General features: G+C 46.5%; 1 protein-coding gene across 1 annotated transcript in view; it reads right to left on the bottom strand.

Moving 5' to 3' along the window:
• The window catches only part of PITPNM3 (PITPNM family member 3), an 87,630-nt gene that overhangs the window by 44,271 nt on the left and 19,155 nt on the right, over positions 1–24,204 (bottom strand). The window contains exon 3 of the mRNA XM_021672728.2: positions 5,247–5,294. Coding sequence (XP_021528403.2) covers positions 5,247–5,294 — 48 coding nt within the window. The remainder of the gene's footprint in view (positions 1–5,246; positions 5,295–24,204) is intronic.

The raw sequence follows: 24,204 nt of genomic DNA, 5'->3' as shown, positions 1-24,204 counted from the left end.
CCAAAGGTCTCTCTGACACTCTGAAAGGAGGACCAGAGTAGGTGAGATGGGAGGCAGGGAGGCCAGTGCAGAGGAGGATGCAATGGTCCAGGAGAGAAAAGACGGGGCCTGAACTAGAGAAGGGATGGGGACAGAGAGGAGTGGGTGGGTCTCAGGGCACTGCTGGAGGTTGAATGGCACTAGGAGAGGCTGATTTAACAGTGGATGGTGACGGAGATGGAGAAGTCTAGAAGGTTTCTGGCTTGGATTCATGGAGGATGGTGCCATTCACACTGGAGGGAAGCACAGGAGTGAGGCTCAAGGGAAGCACGTAAGCTCCCTGGGTCCCTACAGCCAGCACCATGGCAGGTGTACTGGAAGCGCTCTGGAAATGGTCACTGTGCTAATGGAGCAGCATGAACAGGGCAGAAACACAGGTACAGACAGAGGAGGCCGGGGACAGATATGTGGCAACAGAAGACCCTGAAAATGTCAGACCCAGGAGGGACTCCATGTACAGACTGATGCACCCCAGGCAGCAGCTGAGACTGCACAGCAACTCGGCAGGAGGGAGCCCAGATCTCCTCCCCCAAGTCCAAGGCCCTCTCTCTCCTCTGCCCCCCTTGTGTGCCCCACACACAATGGTTCCCTTGGCTTCCTATAGTTTGGTTTCAAATATCAGGCTCGTGCCAGTGACAGCAGGCTACGAGCCTGTCCAACCGCACGATGAAGGCTGGGGAAGCTATGAAGAAGAAAGTGTCCTTCCTCCAGGACACCCCTCCCGGCATAGCCGCTGCAGACAAGGCCTTGCAACCTCATACCTGCACATGCCCTGAGAGACCCATGGAGGTCTCCCTCCCCATGCTCCCAACCCAAGAGGCCCAGTGCTCTCTGGCCGGCTCATGCCCTCCTCTCTGGGGACTCCAACGCTTGAGGAGCCACTGCTGTGACAATAGCAACTGAGGCAGCCACAGGACAAACAGAGCACTGGAAAGACTGAGAGCTCCATTGATAAGATGCATCGTCACACGTGTGCCAGGTGTTCCAGCTCCCAAGGCACATTGTCCGATAACAGGTGAGAACCATCAGACGCTTTCTATCCACCCTGCTTGGATCCTAGGATCTCACGTATATCATCTCTGGTGCCCTCAGAAACTCTAAGAAGCAGACAGTATGGTCATCTTTCCACAACTGAGTAAACTGAGGTTCAGAGACATCAAGTAACTTGCCCAAAATGTCACAGCTACGAAACAAGAGAAGCTGAGTGAGACCGAGGCCTTACCACCCCGCAATCCCAGACACCATCACACCAGTCCCAGGATTTTCTGACTCCTGGTTCCAGGGCAATTTTTACCACCTCACAAACTTGTTTTTAGTGGGTTTTCAAAAACCCAGTGGAACTATTAAATAAGATAATTTGCATGCAAGTATACTTTATGTGGAAATGCACCATTATAAATGCAAGGCATGGCTATTATTCTTTTCTTAATTCAGGTCACAGATTTTTCTTCTGCCAATACTGCACTAAAAATAAACAAACACATTACCATCGATCATCACCATTGTTTCTTAAAAGAAAAAGCATTTTAATGCCAAAAACAGGCAGGACATAATTGTAGAATTATGTGAAAAGGAGTCCTCTCTATTGAATACATTCAACATTATGGAAAAACACATTACAGTATTATTGTTTTTCTCACTGCTGAAAATGTTGGGTTCACTTGGGCATCCCCAACCTAGACGACCTCCAAGGTACCATTTCAGCTCCAAAATTCATCTGCATATATGATGTCATTCTTTGCTAAATAAGAACACTCTTTTTTGTTTTTTTGAGATGGAGTCTTGTTCTGTTACCCAGGCTGGAGTGCAGTGGCGGGATCTTGGCTCACTGCAACCTCTGTTTCCCGGGTTCAAGCAATTCTCCTGCCTCAGTCTCCCAAGTAGTTGGGATTGCAGGTGTATACCATCATACCCAGCTAATTTTTGTATTTTTAGTAGAGATGGGGTTTCACCATATTGGCCAGGCTGGTCTCAAACTCCTGACCTCAGGTGATCCACCTGCCTCTGACTTCCAAAGTGCTGGGATGACAGGCATGAGCTACTGCTCCTGGCCTGATAAGAATATTGCTTTTTTTTTTTGAGACAGAGTCTCGCTCTGTAGCCCAGGCTGGAGTGTAGTGGCACGATATCGGCTCACCGCAACCTCCGCTTTCTGGGTTCAAGCAATTCTCCAACTTCAGCCTCCCAAATAACTGAGACTACAGGCATGTGCCACCACGCCAGGCTAATTTTTTGTAATTTTATTAGAGACGGGGTTTCACCTTGTTAGCCAGGATGGTCTCGATCTCCTGACCTTGTGATCCACCTGCCTTGGCCTCCCAAAGTGCTGGGATTATAGATGCAAGCCACCACGGCCAGTCCAATAGGAACATTCTTAAGGAGCAGAATTTGATGACAACTTTTAGCAATAGAATTCTAACTAAAATCTGTAACTGGAAAAAAAAAAAGACTTTGCCTCTATTTAAACACACTTTTTTTTTCAGCCAGGTCCAGAGGTCACTAAACATCTCATCAATTCAACTGTGTCTGTGGAAAACGGAGCTGTGGTTTGGCATCCTGGAGACAAGCCCCGCGTCGGGTGGCTGTTTTTGCTTCGGGGCTGCCTCTGTGGTTTCCTTTGGCTAAATGTTCAGAAGGGGAGATGATGGGTTCTTCTCCTCTCCTGCATTCCTGGGGAATGTGGTGACACCCCTGTATTAATCGTGCTTGTTATTTTACAATGTTTTGACATCTCGGGGGCCTCACCAGCCAGGAAGAGACAGCCCCTCCCAGGGCTGGCTAATTCCTAGAGGTAATAACCACTCCCTTTCAGGGTACCTTTCACAGGCAAATGAGCCCATCCCAAACCCATATCCCTAACCACCTTCTCTGTCTAACTCTCACCCACCAAGACAATATTTCCCTGGCCCTAAATCACCCCAGGGCCAGCTACCAGACACTGAGACACCAGCCCTAGAGCCCAGAGACCCCAACACGCAAATCAGCCAGCCCTACATGGTTCTCCTTTTCTGCCCTGCCTTTTCTGCAGAAAACCCAACAAGGGCTCTGGGCCTTGCAGCTTTGGGGGGCCCAGTCCACTCTGCCCACCACCTCCCCATGCTCAGGCCGGCGGCCGCTCTCCAACCTCTTTCCTCACTTAGTTGCTGTTCTGAGGTAGAGGCGCCTATGACACTAGCCTTCCTATGACTTGGAATCCAGCCTTGAGTTGGATTCCTGGCTCTTCAGTCTCCTGACCAAACCCAGTGCTTCCCCTGTGGCCCTGGGTGGTGTGGCCCCCATCTCTTGAAACCTGTGCTGAAAATCTTTTTTTTTTTTTTTTGAGACGGAGTCTCACTCTGTCGCCCAGGCTGGAGTGCGATGGCGCAATGTCAGCTCACCACAACCTCCGCCTTCCAGGTTCTAGCAATTCTCCTGTCTCAGCCTCCTGAGTAGCTGGGACTACAGGCGCATGCTGCTATGCCCGGCTAATTTTTGTATTTTAGCATAGACAAGGTTTCACCATGTGGACCAGGCTGGTCTCAGACTCTTGAGCTCAGGCAATCCACCTGCCTCAGCCTCCCAAAGTACAGGGATTACAGGCATGAGCCACTGTACCCAGACAAATCTTTTGATGACGTGAGCCTCTCCACATGCTCAGTCACCTCTGTACATTAAGGCCCGCAGGTGCATTTTAACACGGTCCCCTTGTGCTGAGCTCAGTTCCTTACACCTACAAGCCTCAGGAAAGAGAACTGCCCTCTCTCTGCCCTGCCCTTTCCATGGCCTGATGCCCCTGTGGCCTGGGCCTTGGGGTGCCCTTGACAAAGACATTCACACCCACCGGCCCCTGAAGGACTTTGTCTATGAAATTTCCATTGAATGTTAGAAGCAGAAAAAGATTCTCTAGGTAGAGTGCAGTGGCTCACATCTGTAATCCCAGCACTATGGGAGGCCAAGGTGGGCAGATCATCTGAGGTCAGGAGTTCCAGACTAGCTCAGCCAACATAGCAAAACCACATGTCTACTAAAAATACAAACATTAGCTGGGCATGGTGGCGGGAGCCTGTAATCCCAGCTACTCAGGAGGTTGAAGTGGGAGAATCACTTGAACCTGGGAGACAGAGGTTGTAGTGAGCTGAGATTGCGCCATTGAACTCCAGCCTGGGTGACAGAGCAAGGGAAGAAAAGAAAGAAAGATTCTCCCACAGGGGATGCTTGTGCACCCACTCAAGGCTAGATTCCAGGCCACAGGAAGGCTGGTGTCACAGGTGCCTCCATCTCAGGTACTAGCAATTGAGAGATGAAACTGAGGGATGAAAGAGCTTGTAGAGCGACCACAGGCCTGAGCCTGGGGAGGTGGTGGGCAGAATGGACTGATCATCCCCCTGCAAAGCTGCAACCACAGATCAAAGGAGCAGGAGAGAGAAGTCAGGAAAGTTCTGAGCACAACCCTGCCCCAAACACACATGGGCTCCTCTCCCAACCCAGCCACATGTGAAAGGCAATACCACCAACAGCAAAGACATCTGGCCCAGACATTGGCCACTGAGTCCTCCCAGAAAGCGTCCTGAGGTCACTATATCAGCAAATGGACACATCTTGACCAAGTCTTTCCTGGGTCCAATACTGTGCTCATCTCTCTGAGACAACACAAGGGGAAGGAAATCTGGAGATGCCTGTATAACACAGAGGACAAGGACTCCACCATAGGGCCACAGGCTCTGCAGAGAGGCGGCCTCTTCATGGAGCAATACTGAGGATCGTCACCCCTGGCACATCCATGAATGAGGTGTCTCTGAACATGGTGTCATGGTGACTGACACCATGAGACCATCAGTGGTTCCTGGAAGCTGTGTTGCCCATAGGGGATGGGCATGGGGGTGGTGTTCTCCATTCCTGTCCTCCTCTCTCTGTCCCCATGCCATGATCTCATCTGCTCTGCTGAGCTCATGCTCCCAACCTACCAGCCTCCACCCCTCACTCTGGCCCTGTGGAATCCCCAGAGAGGAGGATGTGAGCTGGCCTGAGCTGCCCAGTGATAGGAACTCAGGAATCCTAAGGGCTCAGTTCATGGGGTAGAGAGTGGCCCAAACTCAGGCTGGGTGACCCCATACCCTCTGGTCCTGCCTGTAGAAAGATGACAGGGATCCTGCCACCCTCCCAGGCTCCAATAAGCTTGGACCCATCCAAGGGGAAGAAATGACCCCACGGGGTCAGGCTTGACTCACGCTGCTTCTCCTGGAGGATGCTGGATGTGCATGGCGCGGTCCCTTCTCCTGCAGAAAAAGAAAAGAATTATGAGCAGATCCCTGCCACTGTTGCCAGGCACTGTATTTCCTAGGGAGGCTGCTTGTAGTTGCCTCTGCCCCTCACTCTGGAGCTTGGGATGGACAGAGGTATCTCCCACCACTTCATGCCCTGCTCTGCCCTACCCTGACCCAGCCCTTGGCTCTGCATGCCACACCTGATGCCTGGTGAGAGCACAGCCTGGCTCTTCTGCCTCCTCGGGCCTTTCCACCTCTGTCTCCTCCCTCCTCTATAAAGCAGCTGCTTCCCAGGAGTTGCCTACCTCTCTATACTCACTCTCTCCTCTGAGGGTCAGCAGTGAACTCCAAGCCCACAAACCACTGCCAGGGCTCTGCCTCTGGTCCAGGCCTCTCTCCTTAGTTCTGGATCTGCACATCCTACTGCCCCCTGGACACCTCCTGTGGCCACTCCTAAACACTGTACACTCCGCAGGACCAAAGCTTCCCCAGAAGTCCCCTCCCAAAACGTGTCTGCAGCTTCCTCTAGGACCCCAGTTCTCTAAGGAAGGGTTCCAAGGCACAAAGCAAAGTCACATCCTGGTCTCCCCTAGGGACTCGAGAACCCTTCCCCATGCGAAGCTACCTCGTTTCTTCCCCTGCAGGACCCAATGGCAACTCCAGTCTAGGAAGCTCCTCCATCTCCGCCACCTACACTCCAGGGTCTGGTGGATGACTCCTTTCCTGACCCCATGCCTGCCTCCCATATGAAACTTCTCCAGATGTGTCCATCAGAATCTGTTACCCTGTTGCTTTGGCCCTTTGCCTGCCAGGGCAGCCTTCATGGCCCATGTCCTCTGAATCCTGGGATCCTGTCCCCTGGGCTCTCTCAAAAACAGGCAGGGGTAAATAGTGGGAAGAGCGTACAGTTGGAGGCTGGAGGCTGACTCTGTTTCAGGCTCCCTCTGGCCCGCTGTGTGACATGAGGCATGTCACTCTCCCTCTCTGGGCTCATTCCTACAAAATAGCAAGGATCCAGTGCTCTCTAAGAACCTCAAAGTCCTGAAAGGCCTTGAGTGGCAATGCATTATGATTGGCTACCTGGATTCAAATGCCAGTTTCTTCGCTTATGAACCATGGACCCTTGGGCAAGTTTCACAACCTGTATAAGCCTCAGTCTTCTAATCTATAAAATGGGGATGTTACTGGTACCTGCCTCAGAAGGTTACTGTGGATATTAAATAATACATGTAAAGCTGGCTGGGCACAGTGGCTCATGCCTGTAATCCCAGCACTTTAGGAGACAGAGGTGGGCGGATCACCTGAGGTCAGGAGTTTGAGACCAGCCTGGCCAACATGGTGAAACCCTATCTCTACTAAAATACAAAAATTAGCTGGGCATGGTGGCGCACATGTGCAATCCCAAAGCTACTAGGGAGGCTGAGGCAGGAGAATCACTTGAACCTGGGAGGTAGAGGTTGCAGTGAGCTGAGATCATGCCACTGCACTCCAGCCTGGGCAACAGAATGAGACTCAGGCTCAAAAAATAAAATAAAACATAAAATATATATATATGTAAAGCCTTCAGAACACAGCCAGGTACATAACAGGTATTCAATAAGTGAGGATTGCTCTGATTCTTGGTTGGTTTTTGTTTTGTTTTGTTTTTTTGAGATAGAGTCTCGCCCTGTCGCCAGACTGGAATGCAGTGGCGTGATCTCGGCTTACTGAAAACTCCACCTCCCAGGTTCAAGCAATTCCCCTGCCTCAGCCTCCCGAGTAGCTGGGACTACAGGTGCCCACCGCCACACCTGGCTAATTTTTTGTGTTTTAGTAAACAGAATTTCACCATGTTGGCCAGGCTGGCCTTGATCTCCTGACCTCATGATCCACCCGCCCCAGCCTCCCAAAGTGCTGGGATTACAGGTGTGAGCCACCGCGCCCAGCCCTGATTCTTGTTTTATTTACTTGTTTACTTCTAACAATTGATGTAAGACCTTGTCCCTTTTGTCTTCATCATGATCCCAGGTGGAGCCAGATAGAGAAAATCAATGACTAATGTTAGATGCCAGCTCACAGCACTCCCCAGGTCCAGGGCCTGTGACAAAGCCTAGGCCCAAGAAGGGGCCCAGATAGAGAACAGAGACCTGGACACCCTCGTAAAGCCATCCCCACACAGCACGATAGGGTGGACACAGACTGTTTCCCAGGTGCAAGAGCAGCACAGGTGTGGACAGAAACACACCTTAGCTTGGCGCGCGCGTGCACACACACACACACACACACACACACAGGCACCACCAGCACCCAGGTTCCCCCTCCTGCCGACAAACCATGCTGTGAGTGACAGTTGGAAAGTTGAGCCAAGCATCTGCCCTTCCCAGGACAGATGGCCCCATCCAGGTAGACAGGGAGCAAAGACCAGCATCAGATCTGAGCACCACCCAAGGCCTATGACACTTCGGTGCCCCCCAAAGAAAGTCAGCTTCAGCCAGCCGTGGTGGCTCACTCCTGTAGTCCCAGCACTTCGGGAGTCCGAGGCAGGCGGATCATGAGGTCAGGAGTTTGAGACCAGCCTGGCCAACATAGTGAAACCCCATCTCTACTAAAAAAATACAAAAAGTTAGCTAGGCATGTTGATGGGCACCTGTAATCCCAGCTACTTGGGAGGCTGAGGTAGGGGAATCACTTGAACCCGGGAGGCGGAGGTTGCAATGAGCCGAGATCGCACCACTGCACTCCAGCCTGGGTGGCAGTGTGAGACTCCTTTCCAAAAAAAAGAAAGAAGGAAAGTCAGCTTCAACCACCCAGCAGAACCGGGGCCTAGCAGAGAAATTAAGACATGCATTCAAAAAAACACCTTCTACGGGCCAAGCCCTGTGCTAGGGACTGTAGCAATGAGTAAGTCGGTGTGAGTATAAAGCAAGAACACCTCTGTGCAGAACAGCCACCGCTAACTGCAGTGAGAGGCAAGGCCAGCGGAGAGAGAGGGAGGGAGAAATACTCATCCTGACGGAGGACCCCAAGGAAGCATGTGCCAGAGCAGAGATTTGAGTTTTGGCCGTAGAGAAAATGGCAGGGCATTCCAAGCAGCCAGCAAGATCATGTCTATAGAATGCCAAGTTCAAGGCAAAGTGGGGGTGCGAGAGAGCATGGCCTTGGGAAGGAAGCCCATCTACAGATAAGAAATCCAAGGTCTGAAGAGGTGAAGGGACTTGCAGATGCTTCCAAATCCAAACTTCCTGCTTTTTCTATCATACTCTAGCTAAAACCAGCTGCATAATTAGGAAGGCCCCCTGCAAAGAGAAAATGGAGGGTCCCTTGTTCAAACAGAAAAAAAAAATGTTGCTAAAGGTACTAAAATACGACATTTTCCCTTTTTTCTGGGGGTGCTCTAAGACCTGTCATGGTGTTTTCTACTTGCAACTTAACACTGTGTTTCCAGGCCGGGTACGGTGGCTCACGTCTGTAATTCCAGCACTTCGGGAGACCAAGGTGCAAGGATCACCTGAGGTCAGGAGTTAGACATCAGCCTGGCCAACATGGCGAAACCCATCTCTACTAAAAATACAAAAAAATTAGCTGGACATGGTGGGGCACACCTGTAATCCCAGCTACTCAGGAGGCTGAGGCAGAAGAATCACTTGAACCTGGGTGGTGGAGGTTGCAGTGAGCTGAGATCACACCACTGCACTTCAGCCCAGGTGACAGTGACACTCCATCTCAAAAACAAACAAAGAAACACTGTGTTTCCTCATGCCCAAGAATACTTAAGGGATGAGTGCAGGACCTCCCAGGGCCCCAGGGCCCCTGCTCCTTAGCTTGGCACGCGCGTGCACACACACACACACACACACACACACACACACAAGCCCCACCTGCACCCAGGTTCCCCCTCCTGCCACTGGGTCGACAAACCATGCCATGAGTGACAGTTGGAAAGTTGAGCCAAGCTTCTGCCCCTCCCAGGGCAGATGGCCAAATCCAGGTAGACAAGAGTATTGTAACCTCCACGCTGAAATGCACTAGGTGAGAAGTATTTTCCCTCTGAATTACCCTTGGAATGTTCTATGGCACTGCCAGCCCAGGGTGGAGACGGCTGCCTTGCCCCAAGACATGGTGGAATATGAGCACCAAACCTCAGCCCTACCTGCACCCGGGCTCTGGCTTGGAGAGAGGCCAGCAGGGGCAGGGAGAAGAAAGCTGGGGAGATGGGGCCGAGAAGCCAGAGGCCAGGAGAGCAGAAGGCCAAGATCCCAGGAGGTTTCAAGGCGGCAGGAGGCAGGACCATGTGAGAGCTGCCTACCAAGTCCCCTGCACATATGCACTGTCCCATCAGACTTCACTTACAAAACACAAACTTGGCTGGGTGCAGTGGCTCACGCCTGTAATCCCAGCACTTTGGGAGGCTGAGGTGGGTGGATCACCTGAGGTCAAGAAATCGAGACCATCCTGGCCAACATGGTGAAACCCCGTCTCTACTAAAAATACAAAAATTAGTCCGGCGTGGTGGCGTGCACCTGTAATTCCAGCTACTAGGGAGGCTGAGGCAGGAGAATCACTTGAACCTTGAAGGCAGAGGTTGCAGTGAGCCAAGATCATGCCACTGCACTTCAGCCTGGTGACAGAGTGAGACTCCATCTCAAAAACAAAACAAAACAAAACAAACAAAAAACCCCCCACAAACTTGAAGATAACACTATTCAGACTTCAGAACAGTAAACTCGATAGCTGGGACCCTCTGGAGCACTGGCCACGAGCCCTGACTGTAACACAGAGGCTTCTGGCATTTCTTGGGCATCTACTCTGTGTCAGACCCGGAGGAGGGGAGGACTCCAGCGCAGGGAGGGGCCAGGTCTGAGTCATTACTTCCAGATTCTCATGCCAGGCCCGTAGTTGCTCCTCACAGACAGTTTATGAGTTCTCCACACTATCCAATACTTTCATTACCAGGGAGTAAATATGACTCAGTCGGGGCAGGGTGTCCCGAGGCAGGAATGCATGGTGGGGAGGTGGGCAAGGATGAGAGCTGGGGCAGCTGGGGATGCAGAGTGCAGAGGCCGGAAGAAGCTAAGGGACCCAGGTGAGAAGAGGCCAGGAGGTGAGTGTCCTTGAAATGCCAGTACACAGGCTTCACATGCGTAAGCAGAGGGAAAATGTCAGAAAGGAGGTGGGGGCCAAGCTCTGGGGCTCCTCCAAGCCAGCCGTGAGTGTGGCCTTAGCTGCGCAAGCCTTGAAGGCTGTACCTGGGCATGCAGGTACACTCTCGCTTGCCTAGTGCTTTCCTGCACATGAAATCACCAGATTCCACACCTGCGCAATAAGGCCACTGAGGCTTAGCGGGATGAAGTCACTTCCCCATCGTTGAGATCCAGTCCCTTGGACAGCCCCAATAGTGGCAAGGGCTCTTTCCACAATTTCACCCTGCCCCACATTGGTTGGGGGCTTTCTAGAGCAGGGGCTTCCCAGGACGGCTCAGGCAGCCTGGGTGGTGCTTCCTGGAGGAGGAAGGCGTGGGACAGGGAAGGCTGCCACAATTCAGGGGCTGGGGGGTGAGGAGGACGGGAGCAGAGAAGAGGACATTTGCAAGGGGTGCAGACAGGATGCGTCCAGAGGCTTGGGGACTGGCTGATGTTTGCCTTGGGCTTTGCCTCTCCTGCAACACAGCCTGAGCCAGGCATCCAAGGGTTCCCAGGGCTGGGGAGGCTACCGAGAACAAGCCTGTTGTTTGACCAGGTAAGTGTGGGGCCCAGACAGCAGGAAGCCAGCCTTCCCTGCCAAGCCTAGGCCAGCTCCATCTTCGCTGGAAACCGCCAGCCAGAAGGAGCCGGTATGAACCTGGCTTCCTGATTTAGCAGGCTCCCAGGACGAGGGTGATTAACCAACTGTGCAGCTGGCTCAGCTGCCGCCTAAATGAGACCCCACTTAGCCTGGAGCTTTCCAGGGCTCATGGGCCCAACAGCTTTGCCTCTGCTGGAGCTTGTTTCAAGCGCTGGAGCTGCCAGAAACTCCTGCAGACAGGATGGGCTACACGGAGAGGGATAGGGACCAGGAAAGCAGGGGTTTTGTCACCCACCCCACGCTCTGGTCCCACGAATCCTGCCTGTCCTGAACTCACACAGCCCTGGGAGGCTGAGCTGCATCATCTCGTCTGTTGTGTGGCCGCTGGGAGAGTGATTCAGACAGACAGGGCCTTGGGGAATAAAGAATTGGGAATTCTCCTCCTGAAACACCAGAAAGTGTCAGGGACAACCCCTCTGGAGCAGAGACAGGAGCAGCTGAAGCCAGAACTTGCCCTGGGCTCTCCCCTTACTGGGCCTTGGGAACCCTAGCCAGGCTCCAGGCTGGACTAGTGACTTTGCTCATCAAGCCGGGCTGAGAAGGAAAGACCTGCACACACCCCATCTTGCTCAGGGCACTCCCAACATGGAGCCTCCCCTGAGCTTCAGATAAAGACCCAAGCTCATTCCCTCTCACCTGGCCCATCGTAAGTCCGTACGCTCATGCGCTGGTCCCTCCTGTTCTCCTCCACGTTGGCTTCTAGAATAATCTTTCTAAAAAGCCGCTCTTCACTCCCCGACTTAAACTATTTGGTGGATCCACAGGGGCACTCCTGAGAAGGCTCCGACTCCTCGGTCTGGCATTCAAGGCCTTCATCTCCAGCTTTTCCACCCCGCCTCTTCTCCAAGACCACCTCACCTGCAGCCCAGTGCTTCACACCCCAACCTCTGTCAGGACAAACTCCCCAAATTTCCCTGCTCCCCATACCTCCTGCCATACCTTTGCCCCTGCAGCTCCCTCTCCCCTCAGTGGTCTGTCCCAACCACAGCAAAGCCTCCTTAGCGCATCCTGTGGCAGCTCCAGCTCTGCCTCCTCTTTGAGCCCTCTGTGCCTTGCTTCCCATCTTGTTAGAGCAATTAGCTCACTGAACTGTCACTGTCCCACCCCCATCTGGGAGCTGGTCAATTCTTCATCCACTTCTGAGTCATCTGTGTGTCCCCAGCGGTGACCAGCACAGGGTCTGACGCAGAGTCAGTGCCCATTCCTGTGCATTGAACGCATAAGTGAGGGAAGAGGTGCATGAATGCACAAGGAGCCCCTCGCAGCTTTGGGCTCAGACAAGGAGGAAAGGAACACACCCAAAAGAGCACAACTGTCAGCAGAGTGGTCCGAGCTACAGGCAAGGGACAGACTCGGCTGTACTGGGCATGAGGACAGCAGTGTGGGAGAGGCTGGAGTATCAAGGGGCCTTCCCAGTGGCAGTGCATGGAATTGTGAGAGCTAGAGATGAAGTCAGGGGAGGAGCTGGGGCAAAGGCAGGAAACTGACGAGCTCCACATGAGCTCATGGGTCTCTCTGCAAGCAGCCCCCTGGCCATTTGACTAGGACACAGGGCGGGTGGAAGAGGAGAGGAGGGATGGCCAGGAAGCCGTGAATATCAGAGTCAGAGATAACCTTGAGATTACTGGATTTAGCAACAATTTGACAGCCCCTTTCTGTCCCTCATGGTAGCTGTTGCAGGGCTGTTTGATTCCTGTAGTGATAGGGAACTTACTAAGTCTGGAAATGTATCATTGTTAGAAGGAAGGCTGGAACCACATTGTGGATGGCCTTATGTGCCAGGCTGGGGGATTTATACTTCATACTGCAGGCAACAAAGACCTTCTTGCCAATTTCATGGCAGAATGATAGGACTGGATTTCTATTTTAGAAGCATCATGGTAGGATTGGATAAAGACGGTAAACTGACTACACGATCTAGTCTTTTTCTCCTCCCCCAGATCCCTAGAAAATGACATCAAGTATTTTTATGTGAATTAATCTTCAGTAGCACTGTAAAAGGAGAAGTGTCCTTAGCAGAACAGAAACTGTGTGGAATCCCCAAAAGTTAAAAGGCAGATAGATCTAAGGAGGGAGGCAGGACAGGTGACATAATTTTCAGAGCTCAGTGTAAAATGAAAATGTGGGTCCCTTTGTTCAAACTAATTAAAAATTTCAAGATGGAGACAGTAGGGTAGAATATCAAGTGTGTGATCTTCCTAACTGTGGAATCTTGTGTGACTGCAAAGGACAATGCCCATAAAGCTAGCCCAGGAGAAAGAAAACCATAACCTCAAGCCTGCAAAGAAAGGTCTGTGGCTTGGCCAGGCACGGTGGTTCACACCTGTAATCCCAGCACTTGGGGAGGCTGAGATGGGTGGATCATGCGGTTAGGAGTTCGAAACCAGCCTGGCCAACATAGTGAAACCCCGTCTCTACTATAAATATTTAAAAATTAGCCATGGGAGGCAGGAGAATCACTTGAACCTGGGAGGCGGAAGTTGCAGTGAGCCGAGATCGTGCCACTGCACTCCAGCCTGGGCAACAGAGCAAGAATCCATCTCAAAAAAAAAAAAAAAAAGAAAGAAAGATCTGTGGGCAGTGATGGAGGCAGCGCATAAGGAACAGCAGGCTCATGGGTGAAAAATACAGAAGCAAAGAAAGTGCTCGTGATCAATTGTATGGGCTTCCACAGTAGAGGATCCAGGTGTCTTGGTCCTTCCCTAACATCTGCTTATGCCAAGCAAAAGCATCTGTCCCCACGTGTAAGAAGGGATGAGTGTCTGAGGTACAGGACACCATGGAAGGCTGAAAATACCCAAGAGGAATAAAGCAGAAGCAACTGGCTCAACTCGCACCAGCAACATTTTCTACCTTCCCCAATAATTAGATGACAGCAGGTTTCAGTGAACGGACATATTACTATCACTCAGAGATAGGCTGACAGGGAACTGCAAACACTAACTGGCATACACACAAACATTACTGAGGATTAGAAAAAAACCAACAATGTGGAAGGACGATATTCAGCTCAGTGACTGAAGGCAGCAGAGTACAGGGAAGTGCACTTGTGGAGTCCTCAAACAACTTAGTATCATGGTCATTAGTGGCTCTCAAATTTTAGTGTGCATCAGAATCACAGGACTAGTTAAAATGTGGATTCTGAGCCCTGCTCCCAGAGTTTGGCTGATTCAGTAGGTCTAGGGGTCTAGAAATATGACCCCCAAAGTCACGTTTCTAATTCATTCCCAAGAGATGTTAATGCTATTGGTCCAGGGACCACTCTTTGAGAAGCATGTATCTAGATACAAGGTCATACACCAGAGTCAGGGGTGAATGATAGGAAAAAATTGTTCTCTGGAAAGACAGAGGCAGAGAAATTAATCAGGGATACCCAGGCAGTGACTGTTTCCTTCCTGTCAACAAGAATGTGGCCTTGCTGACACTAAGTCTGCTTTAAGAACAAGAAGAATCTAGATTGTAAATCATTCCTTAAATGACAGCTCATTGATTGTTAGTATAAATTATCCTGGAAGAGATATATAAACCCCAAGCATAAAAGAATAGTGAGATGACAAGATTTGTCAAGGACTAAGTGGAATTTATCCCAGGAATGCAAAGTTATTCAGTATGTGAAAATCAATCGATGTAATATTCTTTTTTTTTTATTTTTCCAGACTGCTCAGCAGGACAATCGATGTAATATACCATATTGATAGAATAAAAGACAAATCAATGAGCATCTCAATACATGTCTGGAAAAAAACATCTGGCAAAATCCAACACCATTTTATGGTTTAAAAAAAAATCAACAAACTAGGAATAGGAGGGAACTTCATCAACTAGATGTAGGACAACAACAAAAGATTCATAGTTAACATCACACTGAACAGTAAAAGACTGAAAACCTTCCCCCTAAGTTCAGGAATAAAACAAGGTGTCTGCTCTCATCACTTCTATTCAATATTATCCTGGAGACTCTAGTTAGGGAAATTAGATAAGAAAAGGAAATAAAAGCTATTCAGATTGGAAAGGGAAAAGTAAAACTACCTATTCGAAGATGATGTCATCCTATGTATAGAAAGTCCTAAAGAATCCCCCCAAAAATAAAACTAATAAATGAGTTCAGCAAGGTTGCAAGATACAGGCTCAATATACAAAAACTGATTACATTTCCATACACTTGCAATAATCAGTCTAAATATGAAATTAAGAAAACAATTCCAGTTACATTAGTATCAAAAACACCAAAATATTCAGGAATAAATTTAACAAAACAAGTGCAAGACTTACACACTTAAAACTTTAAAACATCATTGAAAGAAATTAAAGGCTGATATAAATGTAAAGACATCTCACATTCATGGATTGCAACTAATATCGTTGACAATACTCCTCAAATTGATCTACAGAGTCAACACACTCTGTATCAAAATCCCCAGTAGCATTTTTGCAGAAATTGACAAGCCAACCTAAAATTCATATGGAAGTGCAAGAAACACAGAGTAGCCAAACAATCTTGCAAAAGAAGAACAAAGCTGGTGGACCCCCACTTCCCGATTTCAAACTTACTGCAGGTGTACAATAATCAAGACTGTATGGCATACTGACATATATACATGAGTGGAATAGAACTAAGAGTCCAGAAATAAACACATATCTCTATGATCAATTGATTTTTGACAAACCTGCCCAAACAATTCAATGGAAGAGAGACAGTCTTTTAAATAAATGGTGCTGGGAAAACTGGTTAATCACACTCAAAAGAACTACCTCACACCGTACACAAAAATTAGCTCAAAGTGGATCAAAGACCTAAATATAAGAGTTAAAACTATAATACTTTACAAAGAAAACATGTGGGTAAATCTTCAAGACTTTGGATTAGGCAATGGTTTCTTAGATATTGGCACCAAAAGCACAGAGGATTTTTTTTATTAAAAAAAATACATAAACCAAACTTTGTCAAAATTTTAAGATTTTGTACTCCAAAAGACATTATCAAAAAAAAGTATAAAGACAACCCACAAAATGGGAGAAAGCCTATCTGATAAGGGTTTGGTGTCCAGAATTTATTAAAGAATCCTTACAACTCAACAATAAAAAGACAAATAAGCCAAATTTTAAATGGGCAAAGGATTTGAGTAGACATTTCCCCAAAGGAGATAAACAATGGATAAACGATGAATAAGCACATCTAAAGATGCCCAGCATCATTAGTCATTAGAGAAATGACTAATGATCAAAACCACCATGAAATGCTCAGCATCATTAGTCATTACAGAAATGACTAAAAGATCAAAACCAACATGAAACATCACTTCACACCTGCTAGGACAGCTATATACAAAAAGACAGCTAGTAACAAGTGTTGACAAGAATGCAGAGCAATTGGAATTTTTTTACGTTACTAGTGGGAATGTAAAGTGGGGCAGCTACTTTGGAAAAGAATTTGGCAGTTCTTCAAGAAGTTAAACAGAATTACCATATGATACAGCAATTCCACTCCTATACATATCAGCAAGATAATCAAAAGCATATCCACACAAAAACTTGCATATGAATACTTACAACAGCATTATTCATAACAGCCAAAAAGTAGAAACAATTCAAATGTCCATCAACTGGGATAAACGAAACATGGCATATCCATACGATGAAATAATATTCAGCCTTAAAACGAAATGAAGTGCTGGCTCATGCTACAACATGGATGAATCTCAAAAACATTATGCTGAGGGAAAGAAGTCAGACACAAAAGTCCACATATTGTTTGATTCCATTTATATGAATACCAGGGGCCAGGGAAAGGAGAAAGGGGAGTGACTGCTAATGGGTATGGGGTTTCTTTTTGCAACAGTGAAAATGTTCTTGGGCTGGGCTTGGTGGCTCACACTTGTAATCCCAGCACTTTGCGGGGCGGAGGTGGGTGGATCACTTGAGGTCTGGAGTTCAAGACCAGACTGGCCAACATAGTGAAACCCCATCTCTACTAAAAAAATACAAGTTAGCCAGTGTGGTGGTGTGTGCCTGTAATCCCAGCTATTTGGGAGGCTGAGGCCAGAGGATCACTTGAACCCAGGTGGCAGAGGTTGCAGTGTGCCAAGATCACGCCATTGCACTCCAGCCTGGACAACAGAGTGAGACTCCATCCCAAAAAAAAAACAAGAAAAAAAATATTATTGAACTAGATAATGGTGATGACTACATCCCTTCAAGAATATATTAAAACCACTGAATTGTATATTTTACGAAATAATGGGTTTTATGGTATGGGAATAATATCTCAATTTTTAAAAAACAATTTGGCAGGCCAGGTGCAGTAGCCCACGCCTGTAATCCCAGCACTTTGGGAGGCCAAGGTGGGTGGATTACTTGAGGTCAGGAGTTGGAGACCAACCTGGCCAACATAGTGAAACCCCATTTCTACTAAAAAAATACAAAAATTAGCCGGGTAGGGTGGCGTGTGCCTGTAATCCCAGCTACTTAGGAGGCTGAGGCAGATGAATCTCTTGAACCCAGGTGACAGAGGTTGCAATGAGCCGAGATTGCACCACTGCACTCCAGCCTGGACAACAGAGCAAGACTCCATCTTAAAAAAAAAAAAAAGAAAAGAAAATATTATTGAACTAGACAATGGTGATGGTTGCATCCCTTCATGAATAAACTAAAACCACTGAATTGTACATTTTATAAAAGGGTAGGTTTCATGGTATAAATTATATCTCAATTTTTAAAAAAAGAATTTGGCAGGCCAGGCATGGTGCTCACACCCGTAATTCTAGCATTTGGGAGGCTGAGATGGGCAGATCATGAGGTCGAGAGATTGGGGCCATCCTGGCCAACATGGTGAAACCACGTCTCTACTAAAGATACAAAAATTGGCTGGGTGTGATGGCACATGCCTGTAATCTCAGCTACTGGGGAGGCTGAGGCAGAAGAATTGCTTGAACCTGGGAGGCAGAGTTTGCAGTGAGCAGAGATCGTGCCACTGCACTCCAGCCTGGGCGGCAGAGTGAGACTCTGTATCTCAGTAAAATAAACAATTTGGCAAGACCTACTTCACTTGAATAGTGTTAATGGCAGCTGTGCAACTCCTTAGATCGTTAGAATCAAGATGTCTCCTGCTCTGTGTCGTAATCTCACCTATTATCTTAGGCTGAATAATCCAATCTCAAGTGTGTAGTTATTCCCACCCATCTCTAACCTACCAGAAAACTCTGAAATGTTCTAAAATAAGCAGAAGGAGACTTTAAAAAACATAGCATGAGCCCATGCTTCCATGAATTAAGATCAGATTGCTAATCAAAAGAATCAGTCAGAGCACATGAAAATGAAAAGATGATTTTAAAAAACAAACAAACAAACTCCAGACATAGCACAGTGACATATACCTATAATCCTAGCACTTTGGAAGGCTGAGGTGGAAGGATCACTTAAGCCCAGGAGTCCAAGACCAACCAGGGCAACACAGCGAGACCCTGTCTCTACAAAAAATTAGGCAGGTGTGGTAGTGCATGCCTGTGGTCCCAACTACTTGGGAGGCTGAGACAGGAGAATGAGACCCGATTTCTAAAAACAAAACACAACAAAATATAGAAGAGCTGACTTGCAGAATGGAAACTGATGAAGAGAAAATTCATAACCCACCAAGGACCAAGAAATAAGAATAAGAAGAACAAGTTGACATGTGGTTAGAAAAGTCTTTGGAAGGATAAAACAGAGAAAGAAATACTTGAAGAAACAACGAAAAGAAAATTTCACAGTACTGCCAGGGCACAACCAGGTGAGGCATGACAACCACCTCCACAACAAAAACCTATTCAGAAACATCGCTTGAAATTTCAGAATACAAGGAATAGGGATTTAAAAATCTAAAGGCTGGGCGTGGTGGCTCATGCCTGTAATCCCAACACTTTGGGAGGTCGAGGTGGGCTGATCACTTGAGGCCAGGAGTTTGAGACCAGCCTGGGCAACATGGTGAAACCCTGTCTCTATTGAAAAAAAAAAAAAAAAAAAGATTGAAAAACGTAAAACTTCTGGAAGAGTAAAAACCAGATTACCCACAAAGCAACGAGAATCAAATTTATCTCAGACTTCTCACCAACAATACAAATGCAAGAAGGCCATGGAGGAATAGCTGCAGAGATAGTTGGGAACGTGATTATAGAGGCAGATAAGCTTGCATTCAAATGAGCAAGCAAAATAAAGATGTGTTTAGCAATGCAAGGACCTAGAAAATTGCTATCCACAGTCCCTACCTGAAAGAATTACTAGTGGAGATATTTTGGTGAAAAGAGAAAGCAAATCCAAGAGGAAGTCAGGGAATTGAGGAAGTAGAAGTGAGAACTGTCTGCTATAAAGGGTGAATTTTACTGAATATAAATCATAGCTCAAAATACTTAACCCAAAAAGAACGAGAAGGAGGAGGAGGCGGCAGAGGAGTTATCACTGCCAAAGCCACCATGATGAGGAAACAAAACCCTCCCTAAAAGGAGCAAAACTTATCATTAAATTGAGATAAGAATTGACAACATGAAACCAAATGGACAGGGGCCAGGGGAGCTGGGGAGTTAGGAAGAGAAGGAAGAAAAAGGGGACAAACGTCCTTTCCTGCTCAGGAGCTACTGACTTAATCCAAACCCTGGTAGAAAGTGTTAGGTTTATTTTTAATTTTTTTTTTTTTTTTTTGAGACAGGGGCTCATTCTATCACCTAGGTGGGTTGCAATGGAGCAATCATGGCTCACTGCAGCTGCAACCTCCTGGTTCAAGTGATCCTCTCACCTCAGCCCACAGAATAGCTGGGAATACAGGTGCATGCCGCCATACCCAGTTAAGTTTTTAATTTTTTGTAGAGACAGGGTCACTATCTTAGCCACACTGGTCTCAAACTCCTGGTCTCAAGCAATCCTCCCACCTTGGCCTCCCAAGGTATTGGGATTACAGGCATGGGCCACCGTGCCTAGCCAAAAATTCCAGTTTTTAAATGTGTGCTAAAACTGTAAATTTCTAGAACTACGGAAAAAGGAGGTATATAAGAAATTTGATTGTGTCAATAAAAAACAGGAAAAAGGGAAAGAGAAAGAAAACTGTATTGATAATATCTTTAACAGATAGAGAACTTGTAATCCAACATATACAGTATAGATAATGTATATATTTTTTAACTCATAAAAACTTATATACATATATACACACACACTCAAGACCATGTTTTAGACAAAGAATTTCAAAAAGATATCACTTTAGGGTCACATTGTCCAATCAGAGTGGATTAAAACTGCTAATTAACAAGAAAAAAATCTATTTGTCAGGATTCTCGTACATGGCTCTAAACAGCTTTTTGGGTAAGGAGAAGAAACATGGAGGTTTTGAACTGCTTAGACGTGACGGACAGTGGGAGGGCTACTTATCCAAATCCTGTGGAACGTGGCCAACATGGCTGGATGTGGGTTTTGTGGGGACTGAAGGTTATACAATTCGGGGGCCCCCTTTAAGGAAAAGATTATCCCCTAAAAAGAGGTAATGGGTAAACACCTTACTAGGACCCTCCCTTGGAAGGGAACTGTGACTGTGTAATTTAGAAAACAAGATTAAAAAGCTTATCTCTAGAATTAGAAAAGCACAAATAACATAAATCCAAAAAATGTAGAAGGAAATAACTAATGAAATAAAAGCAAAGTTAATTTATAAAAACTAAATAGAGAAAATGGTAGACAATAGAACTGATTAATAAAAGTAAGCCATTTCTTTGAAAAGACCATTGAAATAGGTAAGCCTTTGGCAAAACTTACTACAAATAAGAGAGAAAGATGGAGGGAGGGGGACAGAATACAAATAAACACTGAGGGGAATGAGGAAGAAGACATAACCTTCAGAAGTTCATTGTTTTCAACTTGATGAAGAATATTTCTGGAATCATAGGATGAGGGTCATGCTTATTGGTAAAACACTGGAATATTTCCATCACAGCGCTACAGTCAGCCTCCAACCAGAAAGCCTTCTACCACTCCTGTCACTCTGCATTGACCCGGAGATCCCATGCAATGTAGTTTAAAAGAAAAAATAAGTAAAGAGACTAAATACTGGCAAAAAATATAACTGTTAAGATTTGTAAACGAGGCTGGGCACAGTGGCTCACACCTGTAATCCTAGCACTTTGGGAGGTGGAGGCAGGCAGATCACTTGAGGTCAGGAGTTCAAGACCAGCTTGGCCAACATGGTGAAAACCCTGTCTCTACTAAAAATATAAAAATTAGCCAGTGCTGGCCCACACCTGTAATCACAGCTATTCAAGAGGCTGAGGTAGGAGAAACGCTTGAATCTGGGAGGCAGAGATTGCAGTGAGCCAGGATCACACCACTGCACTCCAGCCTGGGCGACACAGCAGACTCTTTTCCAAAAAAAAACAAAAAACATTTGTAAATGATGTGATTCTCTAACTAGAAAAAACTCAAGAGAATAAACTGAGCAACTATTAGAACCAATAAGAAATATCAGCAAAGTGGCAATATTTCAAATACATAGCAGACTAATAATTTACATCCAGGATATATATGAAGATCTCCTAAAATCCAGTAAAAAGGATAAACAATTCAATAGCATATGGGCAAAAATTATCTTTAAGAAATTCAGAGGCTGGGTGCGGTGGCTCACGCCTGTAATCCCAGCACTTTGGGAGGCCGAGGTGGGTGGATCACGAGGTCAAGAGATCAAGACCATCCTGGCCAACGTGGTGAAACCCCATTTCTACTAAAAATACAAAAAAAAATTAGCCAGGCATGGTGGCACACACCTGTGGTCCAAACTACTCGGGAGGCTGAGGCGGAAGAATCGCTTGAACCCAGGAGGCAGAGGGTGCAGTGAGCCGAGATTGCGCCACTGCACTCCAGCCTGGTGACAGAGCAAGACTCCATCTCAAAATACAAAAAAAAAATCAGAAAAAAAGAAAATAGGATTAGTTCACACATTTATGAAAAGATATTCAGATTCACTAGAAATTGGGTAAAGACAAAGCAAAACAATAAAACATTTCCACCCAGCTATTAGATAAAATGTTGAAGTTTGATAACATCAAATCTGGTAACACATTGTGGTGAAATAGCTAACTTAATCCATGGTTGGTGTGCAAATATAAATTTGCACTGTTTTTTGGAAAACCATTTGACAGTATCTATTGTAATTTTCAATGCTTATACTTTAAACCCATAAAGCATTCTTATAATAATGAAAGATTCCAATGTCTATCACTACAGAATGGTTAAATAAATTATGGTAAAATTATGGTAGAGGATACTACGGTATAGATAAAGAGAACAAAGTGAATCTATATATACTTATATGAAAAGCTCTCCAAGATCTTGAGAGAGATCCAAGATGGCCAATTACTAGCAGCTCAGGATCATAGCTCCCAGTGAAAGCGCAGAGAAGCGAGAGGACGCCACACTGTCAGACGAATTTTTGTTGCTCACGGACCAGTAGATTCCCAGCAGAGGAGCCCCATGGGTCGCCAGTGCAACTCCTGTGGCCGGTGCAGCTGTTCTCGGTGTAGAGTAAACAGGACTGGGTCCCCTTCTGGTCAACGTTTGGAGCTCCGGAAAGGCAGAGTCACCCATTCAGCTGATTGAAAAAGGGACTCAAAAGGGAAGCCAGACCGGAGATTCCCAGGCAGAAAAGCACCATGAATCTTAATCCCGCTGTTTCAGCTGGCGCAGTGGGTTGCTCAGATTCTGGCACTGGGAATCAACAAGTTTGACATCCACTCAGAGACCTAATTTGAAAATCGGTAATTACAAAGACAACAGGTGGATAAATTCACAATGATGAGAAGAAACCAGTGTAAAAAGGCTGAGAATACTCAAAATCAGAATGCCTCTCCCTCTACAGGGGCTCACAGTTCCTTATCAATAGGGGAACAAGGCCTGATGGAGAACGAGTGCATTCCATTAACAGAATTAGGCTTCAGAAGGTGGATAATAAGAAACTTCTGTGAGTTAAAAGAACATGTTCTAGCCCAATGTAAAGAAACTAAGAACCTTGAAAAACGGTTTGACGAAATCCTAACAAGAATAGACAATTTAGAGAGGAATATAAGTGAATTAATGGAACTGAAGAATACAATACAAGAACTCCGCGAAGTATGCACAGGTTCTAACAGTCGAATTGATCAAGCAGAAGAAAGGATATCAGAGGTCAAAGACCAACTTAATGAAATGAAACAAGAAGACAAGATTAGAGAAGAAAGAGTAAAAAGGAATGAGCAAAGACTCCAAGAAGTATGGGACTATGTGAAAAGACCTAATTTACGTTTGATAGGTGTACTTCAATGTCATGAAGAGAATGAATCCAAGCTGGAAAATATTCTTCAGGATATTATTCAGAAAAACTTTCCTAACCTAGTAAGGCAGGACAATACTCAACTCCAGGTAATACAGAGAACACCACAAAGATATTCCTCAAGTAGAGCAACCCCAAGTCACATAATCGTTAGATTCACCAGGGTTGAAATAAAGGAGAAAATTCTAAGGGCAGCTAGAGAGAAAGGTCAGGTTACCCATAAAGGAAAGCCTATCAGACTCACAGCAGATCTCTCGGAAGAAACCCTACAAACTAGAAGAGAGTGGGGGTCAATATTCAATATCCTCAAAGAAAAGAATTTTCAACCCAGAATCTCATATCCAGCCAAACTAAGCTTCATAAATGAAGGAAAAATAAAATTTTTCGCAAACAAGCAAGCACTCAGAGATTTCATCACCACCAGGCCTGCTTTACAAGAGCTTCTGAAAGAAGCACTATACACAGAAAGGAACAACCAGTATCAGTCATCCCAAAAACTTACCAAAAGGTAAAGAGTATCTCCATAATGAAGAATCTATATCAACTGATGGGCAAAATAGCCAGATAGCATTAAATGACAATATTAAACTCACAAATATCAATATTAATCCTAAACTAAATGGATTAAATGCCCCAATCAAAGACACAGACAGGCAAATTGAATAAAAAGTCAAAACCCATTGGTACACTGTATCCAGATCCATCTCATAAGCAAGGACACACAAAGACTCAAAATAAAGCATTGGAGGAAGACTCGCCAATCAAATGGAGAGCAAAAACAAAACA

The sequence above is a fragment of the Aotus nancymaae genome, unplaced genomic scaffold, assembly GCF_030222135.1.
Source record: "Aotus nancymaae isolate 86718 unplaced genomic scaffold, 86718_ANA_hifiasm-v0.15.2.pri h1tg000072l, whole genome shotgun sequence".
NCBI classification, from domain to species: domain Eukaryota; kingdom Metazoa; phylum Chordata; class Mammalia; order Primates; family Aotidae; genus Aotus; species Aotus nancymaae.
This window is presented reverse-complemented; position numbering and strand designations above follow the sequence as displayed.